Source organism: Urocitellus parryii, chromosome 11 (genome assembly GCF_045843805.1).
Source record: "Urocitellus parryii isolate mUroPar1 chromosome 11, mUroPar1.hap1, whole genome shotgun sequence".
NCBI classification, from domain to species: domain Eukaryota; kingdom Metazoa; phylum Chordata; class Mammalia; order Rodentia; family Sciuridae; genus Urocitellus; species Urocitellus parryii.
In genome coordinates, this window is record NC_135541.1 from 48,697,982 (window position 1) to 48,711,166 (window position 13,185).

The 13,185-nt window shown below is 38.3% G+C and overlaps 1 protein-coding gene across 1 annotated transcript in view; it reads left to right on the plus strand.

Moving 5' to 3' along the window:
- Positions 1-802: 802 nt before the first annotated feature.
- The window catches only part of Sgip1 (SH3GL interacting endocytic adaptor 1), a 141,413-nt gene continuing 129,030 nt past the window's right edge, over positions 803-13,185 (plus strand). The window contains exon 1 of the mRNA XM_077791551.1: positions 803-893. Coding sequence (XP_077647677.1) covers positions 803-893 — 91 coding nt within the window. The remainder of the gene's footprint in view (positions 894-13,185) is intronic.

Consider the following 13,185-nt stretch of genomic DNA (forward strand, 5'->3'; position numbering starts at 1 on the left):
AGCCTCACGATGCCTCATTCTTACTGCCCTCTTGATTTCACTTTTAGTTTGGGTCTGAGTCTTTGCATACTATTAAAATAGATTCTTAGTTGAGTATTTTCTTTGATGGAACTTTTTTGTTATTACTAGTTCTATGCATTTTTAAGTGAGGGGAACATGCTGCTGCCCTGGTTATGTAACTTTGTAAATTTCGGTAGAAATGTGACATAAAAAAAAGAAAGAAAGAAAGCTTCTAGCTAATAAGAAACAGAAGCAGAATTTCTTCTTCTTTCTTTTTTTTTCTTAATTTTTTCTAACAGAAAACACAGGCTTGCTTTAACTACTATTAAATTATATTTTAAGTTTTGTTAATGATGTCAGCATTAATTTTCTTCATTGAGATTTCTCATACCTACATAGTAACTCCTTTTTTTTTTTTTTAAACAGAGTTTAGAGTAAAGAGAAGGTGAAGGGTTCAGGGATTTCTCAGGACTAGAAGGAAACAGAATGAATTAATTTAATGTTTGCTGAAGAGGCTAAGAACTGCCTATTTTAGACTTTGTTTTCTTAAATCATTCGGGTACAAAAATTCCCTCTGTACTTAACCCCAATTTCTCTTCTTTTTTTTCAAAACAAACAAGTTCCCTAAACACTGTATCTGAGAAGGGCAAGAGTCTGTAAAGCAGATTCAAACTGTTGATCTTTCTGGGCCATAAATTCCACTGAGATTGGTTTTCCCAGTGGCTCCTGCATTTGTGAAGGGACTTTATGTCTCCTCAACATCTGGCTTCTAGCAGATGCCTGTGGTGAAAACCCAGTCACCATGACAAACACTGTCCTGATGCCTGTCCCTTTCTGCCTAATGGACCCCAGCCCCTACAGCTCCACAAAAAGGGTGTTTGACAATGTTATCGGTAAGTACTCATTTCATGAATTCTCTTCAGATATGATGGAAATGTCTGGCTCTTTAAACCTTCCATGGCTATAAAATCTCCAATTCTACTTCTGAAGATCAAAGTCCTACTCAATACTTTTGAACTTAGTCTCACCTCCTTTTTAAAACTCTAAAGTCATTATCCAGTAACTTTTGTAAAATTTCTTTTACATATAAACGGGAAGCAATCGGGGCCCCAAGATGATAAGATGCTTTTGTTATTTCCTGTGTGTAAGTGTTGCCTCCTCAGGATTTTAAATTACTTCAGGACAGGATCTCAAAGGAGCCTCAGTAGAGAAAAGATTTTGGCATTCTCTACCACCACCATATCTAATTCAAAATAGAAATGACATCCTTGGGTCAAATAAGGAAAAGCAAGTCTAGCAAATTTCAAATTTTTCCATACTTTTTTTTTTTTTAAGAGAGAGAGAGAGAGAGAGAGAGAGAGAGAATTTTTTTTATTTTTAGTTTTTGGTGGACACTACATCTTTATTTTATTTTTATGTGGTGCTGAGGATCGAACCCAGCGCCCCGCAAATGCCAAGCGAGCGCACTACCGCTTGAGCCACATCCCCAGCCCCATACTTTTTTTTGAAAAATGTCATTCATTAAATTTTCTAATTTTTGATGTCCCAAGAAAATGTATAGAAGACTTACTGGGTAATCCTGACGTGTTTGAAAACAGAATCAAATCTATGCTCCTTATAAGTTTCTAGGAACAACTAGAATCTGCTCACATCCATTGACAGTCCTATAGTAAGTCACCAAAATATTGGAGGACATGTTAGGAAATTATTTTTATTTGTTATTGGTTTTATGGTGTTCTACCAGAATTTCTTAAAATGAGGGATATATTCTATTTCTGTAGCACAGATGACGGTGACCTACTTGTCCTCCTTTCAAACTAACCCAACAAAAACTCCATTCTTATCACAGCTTCTATATTAGTGAGAGAAGTAAAATTTGTTATAAAATATTTTTAGGGGAATGGAGACATTTTTATATCATGCATTCATAGTAAAATTGAAATCTTATGTGTTCACCTTTCTCTAAGTTTCTGATGGATTCAACATTATTTCTGGAGGGAAAAGAGTTCTCTGACTTACCCTCTAACCACAGCCTTCTTCCACATTATGGATTTGGAACCAAAGGCCAGAAATAGCTGATCAAATCTTTTCCCAACAATGCCAGATAACTCTTTTCAATGAATCTGGATCCAATTGTTAATAAAAGGTTTTTTTTTTTTCAGATAATTATGCCTCATTTAGACAAAAAAATCTGATTCTTAAGTTCAACACAAAACTGTTAAAATGATTATTTCCTCAGGTGATAAATCTTTCTGACCCCTGTTTTCTTTATTTTTGGGAGGAGTGGGGTACCAGGGATTGAATTCAGGGACACTCGACCACTGAGCCACATACCCAGCCCTCTGTTTTGTAATTTATTTAGAGACAGGTCTCACTGAGTTGCTTAGTGCCTTGCTGTTGCTGAGGCTGGCTTTGAACTTACGATCCTCCTGTATCAGCCTCCTGAGGCATGTGCTCTGTGCCCAGCTCTGACCCTTGTTTTTATAGGGTATCTTCTTTTCCTACTCTGTTCATTCTTTTTTTCCCCTCTCTGATGGATTTTTGTTTTTGTTATTAATAGATTTTATTTTATTAAACCAGTTTTTTAGTTCATAGCAAAATTGAGCAAAAAGGACAGAGATTTCTCATATGCCTCTTGCCCCAGCCTACACATATAACCTCTCCCATTATCAAAATCCTGAACCAGAATGGTACATTTTTTTACCACTGGTGAACCTACCCTGACACATCATTACCTCCTAGAGTCTGTAGTGTTCATTTTTTGGTGTTGTATTTTCTGTGGGTTTTGACAAATATATACATGACATTTATCCACCATCACAGAAGAACACAGAGTAGGTTTACTACTGTAAAAATATACACTATGCCTATTCATGATTCCTTGCTCCTTGTCCCTAGAAACCATTGATATTCATATTGTCTATAGTTTTGCCTCTCCCAAATTCTCAAACAATTGTAATCATGCAGTATAGAACCTTTTCAGATTGTGTTCTTTTACTTAGTAATATACACTGAAATTTCTTCCATGTCTTTTCATGGCTTGATAGCTCATTTATTCTTAGAACTGAAAAAAGTTTCATGTCTGGATGTACTAGTTTATTTATTCATTCACCTACAAAGGACATTATGGTTGCTTCCAAGTTTAGGCAATTATGAACAAAGCTGCTATAACATCCATGTGTCAGTGGTATATGCATGTGGTTTTCAACTTATGTAGGTAAATGCCCAGGATCACAATTGCTGGATCGAATGGTGAAAGCATGTTTGGTTCTACAAGGAACTGACAAAAGTTTTTCCAAAGTGGCTGCACTATTTTTTACTGCATGAGAGGTCCTGTTTGTGCACTGTGCTATTCACTTTTCCCATGGGTAGATTGTGTCCATTGGCACATAGCATTTACCAAGACATGTGGCTGGTCAGGAACATGGTTCCCTTGTAAGGGCCATTTCTAGTCATTTAGCAGACACGCAATGCTGGTCCTCATTTGCTAGACAACTTGAAATGACTTTGTCTTAATTTCTTATGTATTTTGGTTTCCTTTTCTTCTGTTTAAATTTGAGAGACATCAACATATTTTAAAGAATATTTATCTAATAAATAAATACTCTTAATATAATAAATATTTGATAAACATTCAAGCTTCCTGGTAACATTATGAGAAGTGAGGTCTTGTACCCACGGTTGCCTATTTAGAGTGTGTTTATCATTCTTCACAACTTGAAGATATAAAGTGTAATGTGAGTATAAATTGATAAAATTATAGCTATTAAATATAGAAACAAGAACAGAGATTATTCATGGGATGGTCTAAAAGGAATTAAAGTGCTATGTGAAAGAAAAAGATGGATACAGTATTTTTTCTAAAATGTAGGATTTTACATCTCTACATCTCCTAACCCTTCATCCTCAAAACTATTTCTTTCCACTCCCTTGTGGGCCTCCTTGGAAAACTTGTTCCAATTTATTAGACCTGTTGCTGTTATCATGAATATACTTTCTCACCCTATAGATGCTTACAAATTACATCTACTTCTTTTCAGCAGTTCTATCATTGTGATGTGACCAGACAACCCAGACTCACTAGAGATTCTTATATAAAGCATAACTCCACTTTTGTGGGGGGAGTGGGGGTACTGGGGATTGAACCCAGCAGTGCTTAATCATATTTTATTTAAGACAGGGCCTCCCTAAGTTTCTTAGGGTCTCGCTAAATTGCTTAGACTGACTTTGAATTTGCAATCCTCCTGCCTCAGCTTCCTCCACCTTTTTTTTTTCAGTTGTTGATAAACCTTTATTTATTTATTTATTCGTGGTGCTGAGAATCAAATCCAGTGCCTCACACATGCTAGGCTAGCATTCTACCACTGAGCCACAACCCCAGCCCTAGCCTCCTCCACTTTTTTAACATACAATAAGAAAGTAGAGATCAGGAGGCAAGAAAAACAATGGAGACAGACAAAGGCTTTTCTTTCCTAGCTTGTGTGGGCTTCTGAATTTCTTCACACCTCAGTCCTCATCCATAAATGGGGATGTTAATAGGAAGCAACATCCCAGGGCTGGGTGAGAATTCATAAAGTAATGTTTGTAAAATGCATTAGCACCCTGCTTATTACTTACTAAACATTCAAATATTAGGGAAAAAGGGAAAACTTCTAGTTCCTTTGCACAGTGATTTTTTTCTCTCAACCTGGGATATTTTAGGTCTAGATTCTGAATAAAAGGTCTTCAGGAGATTGCAATGAAGGAGAATTTGCCAGAGGCGTCCTTTTTGCTACTGGAAGCTTCTTGCCTGAACAGTGCTAAAGACGCCCTGATCAGGTGTTTTTATCTAAATATTGTTCAGACACACTTAACACACTTAGTGCTAGACACTGACCTTCCAGTTGATGTCTCAACACCACTGCTGACAAACACCTGGCACAGATGTGGCACTGTTTCCACCAGCACCTGTGGAGGACAGTGAGAATCTACTACGATCTGTTGCTGCTGCACCTGCAGTCACCCTCTATCCCTGCCCTCCGTAAAGCCACTACTACTCACCCATAATTTTTTACTGGAAGTGAAATACATTTACTGACCTGGGAATCGACCAGAATGAAGTCACCAATACCTTCTTTTGAATGGGACATGATATACCTCATTTCTCATCATTGTGTGCCATTTCTATTCACCATGGTAAGGGATTTTTAGGTCAACTTCCAGACCTTCCACAACTTCACAAAATAGGAGAGAATAAAGATATATAGCGATCTCCATAGTAAGTTTAAAGGGGCTGGTCCTTTGGGCATTTCCATTCACTGGTTTCCTTAACTACTTCAGACAATTTACAAGAAGGATGGCTGGTTACACCAACCATCACAGGGAACAGTGTTCAGTGATGGAAGAGCCAGCTACAGACCCAAAACACTGGATGGAGGAGCTCAAAGAAGTGGAGCTGTGCTGAAAAGGCCAGGTTCAAAAGGTCATACAGCTTTTGATTCCATTTATATAATATTCTTGAAATGACAAAATTATAAAGATGAAAAAAGAGATGAGTGGCTCCCGGGGTCAGGAAAAGGGGAAGAGGTAGGTGGTTAGGCTGTTGAAGAGTGGCACGAGGGGTTCTTCTAACAGAAATATTCTGCATCTTGACTGTGCTGGTATTCATGAGAATCTTCATGGGTTATAAAACTGCATTTAAAGAATACAAACACTCCTGAATGTAGAACTGGTGATATCTGAATAGATCGGTGGATTGTATCAATGTCAGTTTCTGGTGATGATACTGCACTGCAGTTATAGAAGAGGTTACCATTGAAATGGGAAACTAAGTGAAGGGCATGTGGGGGTCTCTATTATTTCTTACAACTGCACATGAATCTATAATTATCTCAAAAGATTTAAAAACATCTATAATGGGCATTTTGAGAATTGCAACTATTTTATCATAGCAATTAAGTGTTAAATAAAGGGGATTATTCCTTCGGAATTTTGTAGAAGAGAATGTAGCACCAGTGTTTTCAAGCTTAAAATGGTTGTGTTCTACAGGGACACAGCCACATCAATGTTTATAGCTGCACAATTCACAATATCTAAACATCTAAGTTGGAAGCAACCTAGATGCCCTTCAATGGATGAATGGATAAAGAAAATGGGGTATATATACACAATGGAACATTACTCGGCAATAAAAGAGAATAAAATCATGGCATTTGCAGGTAAATGGATAGAGCTGGAGAATATAATACTAAATGAAGTAAGCCAATCCCCCAAAAAACAAACGCCAAATGTTTTCTCTGATATAAGGAGGCTGATTCATAGTAGGATTGGGAGGGGGAGCATGAGAGGATTAGATGAACTCTAGATAGGGCAAAGAGGTGGGAGGGACATGGGGATAGAAAAGATAATGGAATGAGATGGACATCATTACCCTAAGTACATGTATGAAGACACGATTTGGTGTGAATATACTTTGTATACAACCAGAGATATGAAAAATTATGCTCTATATGTGTAATATGAATTGTAATGCATTCTACTTTCATATATAACAAATTAGAATTTTTAAAATTCAAAAAAAAAAACAAAAACAAAATGAGTATAAGAAATTGTCAAAATAAAGGAGCCTAAGGAGACAAAATGAGTTATGTAGTATCCTGTATGCTATAATGTAACACAAAAAGGACATTACATAAAAACTCTGGAAGTCTGAATAAAGTCTGACTTTTAGTTAATGATTTAAAAAAATGGCTGTGTTCTTAAAATTTCCTAATATTTCCACTTTGGGGAATGTTCCCAAGGACATCTAACCTGAGTCACCCATGTTAGAGCAGAAGCTCTTTACCCAACATCTCATCAGCCTGAGAATCTTATTTAATATTTTAAAGAATATTGGTTTATAGTCTCATTTTCTATTTTTAATATGACACAGTATAATAAGTAAGCGAAAATGAGTTAAGATGTTTTTCCCCATAAAAACAGAAAAGCAGGTGGTGCATGCCTGTAATCCTAGAGGCTTGGGAGGCTGAGGCAGGAGGATTGCAAGTTCAAAGCAACTTAGTGAGGCCTTAATCGACTCAGTGAAACTCTGTTTCTAAATAAAATATAAAATGGGGGCTAGCTCAGTGGTTAAGTGCCCCTGGGTTCAATCCCTAGTACCAAGAAGAGAGAGAGAGAGAGAGAGAGAGAGAGAGAGAGAGAGAGAGAAAGGAAAGAAAAGAAGGAAAGAAAGGAAAAGCCAGGAGTATTCTAGAGTACTATATAGTTCAGCCAGAGATGGCAAACACGGGGCCAGTGCTGCCAGTCAGCACGCAGCCTGTGATTGATGTCATTTGTTGATCATGACACTTTATTTTCTGAAGAGTCTGGATGTTTCCTCAGAATCCTTCTTAACATACACTGCAGGTAGCCAGTGACAGTGAGTTGCCATTGACACAAGTTGCAGTCTCCATATATGTGCTATTTCTCCTTCTCAGAATGTGAGATTTTGCAGTGTACTCTATCCCCTGTATAAGCCAAATAAAAACAGTTTTATGCATTCACATTGTTTCCTCCCCCAGTTTCACCTCATCGAGCTTGATTCACATGCTTGCTGAAGTGCTTTTATCTTTCATAAATAAATACTCCCCAATGGGAGTGTTTTTGCATTTGAAATACAACATTAAAAAATGCAGCACCATATGCAGCTGGTAAACTGTGAACAGATTTTTAAATTCCTTTATAAATCAAGAAGAAAAAGTAAACAACAGGTCAACATGGCGGAAAGTAAGTTCTCTTGGGCAAGTGTTTATTTTTAAAACTATTTGTCCCTTTTTTGCAATAATTAATACTTACTGGCAACTATAAGTGTCAAAGCTTGTCAATATCTAAATGCTGACATCAGTGACTTGTTTTAAGATAACTTTTAATCTATGAGAAAGAGAAGAACAGGTGATTTAAATTTATTTTATCAACAAACACATGCAGAGTAGTGTAAGAAAAGCCATAAAAACTAGCAAATCATAGAATGGTTTGCCTGCAAGACAGAACTCTTCTAGCGCCCATCCTTCTGAATACCTGTTGTATTCTAGGATCACAAGGTTCACACTGTGAACCAGGTTTAGAGGAATGAGCTTAAGGCAGTTCACACTTCCAACCTTAGACCATGATGCATTCCTCTAAATGAGCTCAGATCTTTGCAAAGCTGAGTTTTAAATGGTTACTGTGATGGACGCAAGTAGACCATGAAAATCAATGTGGAAGAGGGACTGAAGGAGGTGGGAGCTGGTCGTACCATCAAATTGTGACTGTTCTTTTTTTTTTTTTTTTTCAAATTACATGTAGCATTTTATTTTCAAAAAATCTACTAGGTTGTTAAGGACCTAAATGTTCATCAAGTTATTTGAACCTAACTTCTTAATAAATGAGACTGTTAGATATTTCTGTTTTATGAAAATATTACTTAGACCTCAAGTGAATTTGGAACCTCTGCCCTGGGGTCCTAGGGAATAATTTCATCCATGTGATCTCTTGTGTTCCTTATGAAATTCCATAAGATGGGTATGATATGGTCAAAGAAAACGAGATTCACCTGAGTTTTAGGGACTTGTCTAAGTCTACCCCACTGGTGAGTGACTGAGGTTGTATAGGCTGTGAGTTGCCTAAAAATTTCATGGCAAAGGGAGGCAAAACTAAAACAAAATGCTGGCGTGATTCTCCCAGGACACCATACTTTTTCTGCAAATCCTCATTTGTCTTCTTCCTTCCAAGTTTGAGTTGACAATAGAGAGAGGTGAACTTCATTTCACCTATCTCATTTTACCAAAGGAATATTTGTGTGGATTTCATTGTTGCCCCTCCTGGGTATGTGAGGAATATAGTCTGCCCTGGTGGAGTGAGGGTTTGTGCTCAGTCTGAATAAACGATAAAATAATATTAAAACAATTTGGGCTCCTGTAACCAAGACAACCCTGAGGTCCTGCAGAGAACCTCTCCTCGGGTTTCCTGCAGCTAAATGGCTAATCCAGCCTTTCAGGGAATTGGACACTTGGGATCTATTTTCAACCTGGTGAGCTCCAATTTAACACTGATGAGAGCAAGGATTTTCCCTCTGGCTCCTGCAAAAATGATCCCTGATACCATCTTTTTTAACTTAGAGGGACAGGTGATATTAAAACCCAGAGTCTATTGAATGCTGATAAAACCTTTACAGGATTTTCTGTTTTGGCCTCTTTCGTAATGTGTGGTTTAAAACACAGTTCTCTCCAGGTTCAGCCAGTTTCTGCGTTGCTTGTGTTGAATAGCATTTTAATGCAGCCTTCCGAACAGCATGTTAAACAGTCTTTATGTTTTCCAGCTTATTTCAATAAGCTTATAGAAATTTAATTTAAAAAAAGATTTATTATAAAGCTGAGTTAAAATGACTCACATTTAGACACAAAGGTATCTCTAAGATTGAATCTTTCTTTGATTTGAATAGCTTCCAGTTGTTCAGATATTTATTGACCTACATATTATTTGACATTCTTTCTGTTGGAATATAGAGACCCAAAGGGGAGCAAGCACAGAAGACTCCCTGTATAAATAGAAGTCGTGCAGTTAGAATTCCATTCTTGTGGTGGTTGGCAATAATAAGGCATTTACCAGTTCTGAGGGCTACAGGGAGAGAGTAGAGGGTTCTAGATAGTGCTACCAAGGCAACCTTTGAGAAGAGGTGCTCATTAAGTTTTATCCTGAATCTCGAGTAGGAGTGTTGCTGGGTGAATATGTTGAGAAAAGGAATTCAGTGCAGAAAAAAGTATGTACTCAGAAATCAGAGGCCAAAATGGCATGCTGGGAGGGAGGAAGCCCATAGCTGAGAATTACTGGATTATAGAGTGATGTGGGCAGAACAGGAGAAGCCAGTGCACATATGGTTTTGATGGTCAATGGTCCTGAAGGCCATAGAAGTGAATGGGTTTTGTTAGCACAAAAGGGCTGAGTTGGGTGCAAACTTCAAGGACCAACAGAGCCTTTATTTAGCAGTAGAGTCACACCTCTGATGGACCCACTTTCCTGGTGGAAAATTGAGCCATTGGCCAAAGGGGGAGTCTGTGCTTATATAGGTTACACTGAGAGGTGACTTAATTAATGAGTGTGTCAGTTTGGGCACTCAGGAATTTGAGATCTGTTTTTACTGGGCCAGATGGAGGGTCTGGGTTCAGCAGTCAGTCCCTGGAATCTGCTTTTACTGAGCCAGATGGAGGGGTTGGGGTCAGCAGTCAGTATCTGGGAAAGGATTTATTTTGGGAAAGATCAATGCTTTGGCCTCCTCCTAGAGACTGTCATTCTAGGTTTGATGGATAGCTCCTCCCCAGGGCTTATCTTGTCACTGGGAAAGAATGTATTGGGAAGGGATCAGTGTTATCAATGTGTTGCTTTCTTCCTCACTCCCCCTCCCCAGGCCACACTATTTGGGGGTTTGTCATTTTCCATATCTAATAGGTTTTATAGGGAAAGAACAAAAGGGCTGGGGCATGACCTGATCAGATTTGCAAATTTGTTTTAAAAAAAAAAAAAAAGTCCCTCTACTGGCAGTGTGAAGAATGGCTTGAACAGGGTTCCTGCTTTCCCTTGGGGATGACTATGAATGTCGCTTGTCACTGCAGAGGATGGGAACAAGTAGGCTGAATAGATACTAGGACCTTGCAGGAAAGTGCATGTTGGAGTAAATGTGTGAGATTTTCAAAATGTTATAAAAAGTAATTTTTTTTTTTAAAAAAAAAAGGCCTTATGGACCAACCTAGCCAACTTGAGCTTGCCCAGGTTCTCTGCATGACTGGTTGCTAGTCCCTTCATGAATGACTCACCTGGAAGGCCACACAGACATTTGAGAGTCAGAAGCTCAAAGACCATCCATCCATGTCCTTTTACTTTACAGTGAGCATTTTAACTCCTCTAACCTTTGGTTTTCTTTTCAGAGAGTGGTGAGAACTACATGATAATTATTTAATCTTAACTTATTAAATTATAATTTTTCAATTATATTATTTGTATAACTTAATTATAGCTGCTCAAAATCTGTTCCCCTCTTAAGGCACTTTGCCTAAAGGACATTTCAGAGGTTAAGAACAGGTGCTATTACAATATTTGCAATATTCTCTTTGCAGTATTCTCCTTTTGTAGGGCTTCAGAAACATGGCCAGTTTCCATGTGACAGAGCAAATACCTCTTCCTCCTATGTGTTTCCTTCAAATATTAATACCCTCCAAAGTTCATATCTTTCCCTGGCTGTCTTCTCAAGAGAAGGCAGAACATAGAGGAAAGAGCTGTATTTTTTTTTCCTTACTGTGAGACCTTGGGTGTTATGTTTTAGATGTGAGGTGCTCCCCCGAAAGCTCATGTGTGGGACAATGCAAGAGGTTTAGAGGAAAAATGATTGGGTTATGAGAACCTTAACCAAATCAGTGAATTAATCCCCTGACAGGATTAGCTGAAAGTAATTTGGGGCATGCCTTTGAGCTATATGTTTTCTATCCAGCAAGTGGAGTCTCTCTCTCTCTCTCTCTCTCTCTCTCTCTCTCTCTCTCTCTCTCTGCTTTCTGGTCATCCTATGAGCTGCTTGCCTCCTCTGTACTCTTCTGCCATGATGTTCAGCCTCACCCCCAACCCTGAGGAATGGAGCCAGTTGTCTGTGGACTGAGACCTTTAAAACCAGGAGCCCTCAAATAAACTTTTCCTCCTTAAAAAATGATCTTGTCAGGTCTTTTAGTCACAGCTGCAGAAAAGCTGACTACAACATTGGTCAAGTCATATCATCTGTCCTGGCCTCAGTTTTCCCATTTCTTAAATGGGGGTTATGCAGCCTATCTCTTAGGGTTGTTGTGAGGACTAATATGAACTCATTGCAGTAATTGTATTGGCTCTCAGATACCAACAGTTGAAGCACTTCTTATATCCCATTTTTTCTTGTAATTATTTTATTTTTTACACAAATGGAGCACAGCTTTTCATTTCTCTGGTTGTATATAATGTAGAGCCTTTTTTTTAATCCCTGGACCTCAGAGCAACAATCCAAATGCCAACTGGATATTTCCACTTGCCCCTGCCTCTGACATCTCATAGTTAATATACTTATAAACTTAACTTCTCCTTGAACTTACTTACTCTCTTGTATTCCCGTGTTCCTAGCAATTGGTACATGGTACCATTATTGATTCTAACTATTAGAATAGAAACCCATGAGTTTGTCATCTGCCTCTGCTCAAGGCAAGGTCCTACCAATTTTAGCTCATGGTTTCCTCTTGATTTTATCCTCTCTTCTCCATTCAAGCTTTCCTGGCATCACCACCCCTCACTTGGATCATTGTGAAGCTCTTTCCTCTTGTCTTCAGCTCAGAGTTTTCTATCCAGCAACACACCTGTTGATACCCATCCCTTCAGTGGTCCTCACTGTCTTCAGGACAGAGTCTCTACTATGTATCAAATGATGTAGAACTTGATCATGATCTTGGAAGTTTGTTTTTTTTTTTTTTTTGCCATCTCATCTTTCTGGTTTTCTTCACATTCCAGTGCTTGGAGGTACCTTCAGTCTCCCGTGAATACCATGTCATTTCTTGCCCCCCACCCCCGTTTGTTCATGCTCTCTCCTGTACCTGTCTCCCCCCTCCCAGTTCTTCTTTCCCTCATTAGCTTCAACCAAATTTAACACTACAACTTCAACCACCACCCTGGCAAGCCAGGGTAGGGATACGATGTTAGAAGGACAACTCTAGTCTAGTGTGAAAGTTTCACAATCTACTTTTATCTCTATCTTCCTCAGTCCAAGCAACAGGGACTAGTTGTCACTGAACACTTCCTGAACTGAACTGCCCTATTATTCATTGCTGATGCTGCTGATATTTCTGTGGTATTTTTAATTTTTTTTTTTTGAGGCAGTAGTTAGTATGACTTTCTTGTGCCATTCTACATCACCTAGCTTCCTGGGACGGTGTTTAGAGACAACTATTTGCATGGTGAAAAGTTATTAACCTGGGGCTGAGGATGTGGCTCAAGCGGTAGTGCACTTATCTGGCATGTGCAGGGCACTGGGTTCCATCCTCAGCACCACATAAAAATAAAATAAAGATGTTGTGTCCACCAAAAACTAAAAGATAAATATTTTAAAAATCTCTCTCTCTCTTAAAAAAAGTTATTAACCAAGACTCATTTTTAAAAAAATATCTTTTATTTACCTATTTATTTATCCAT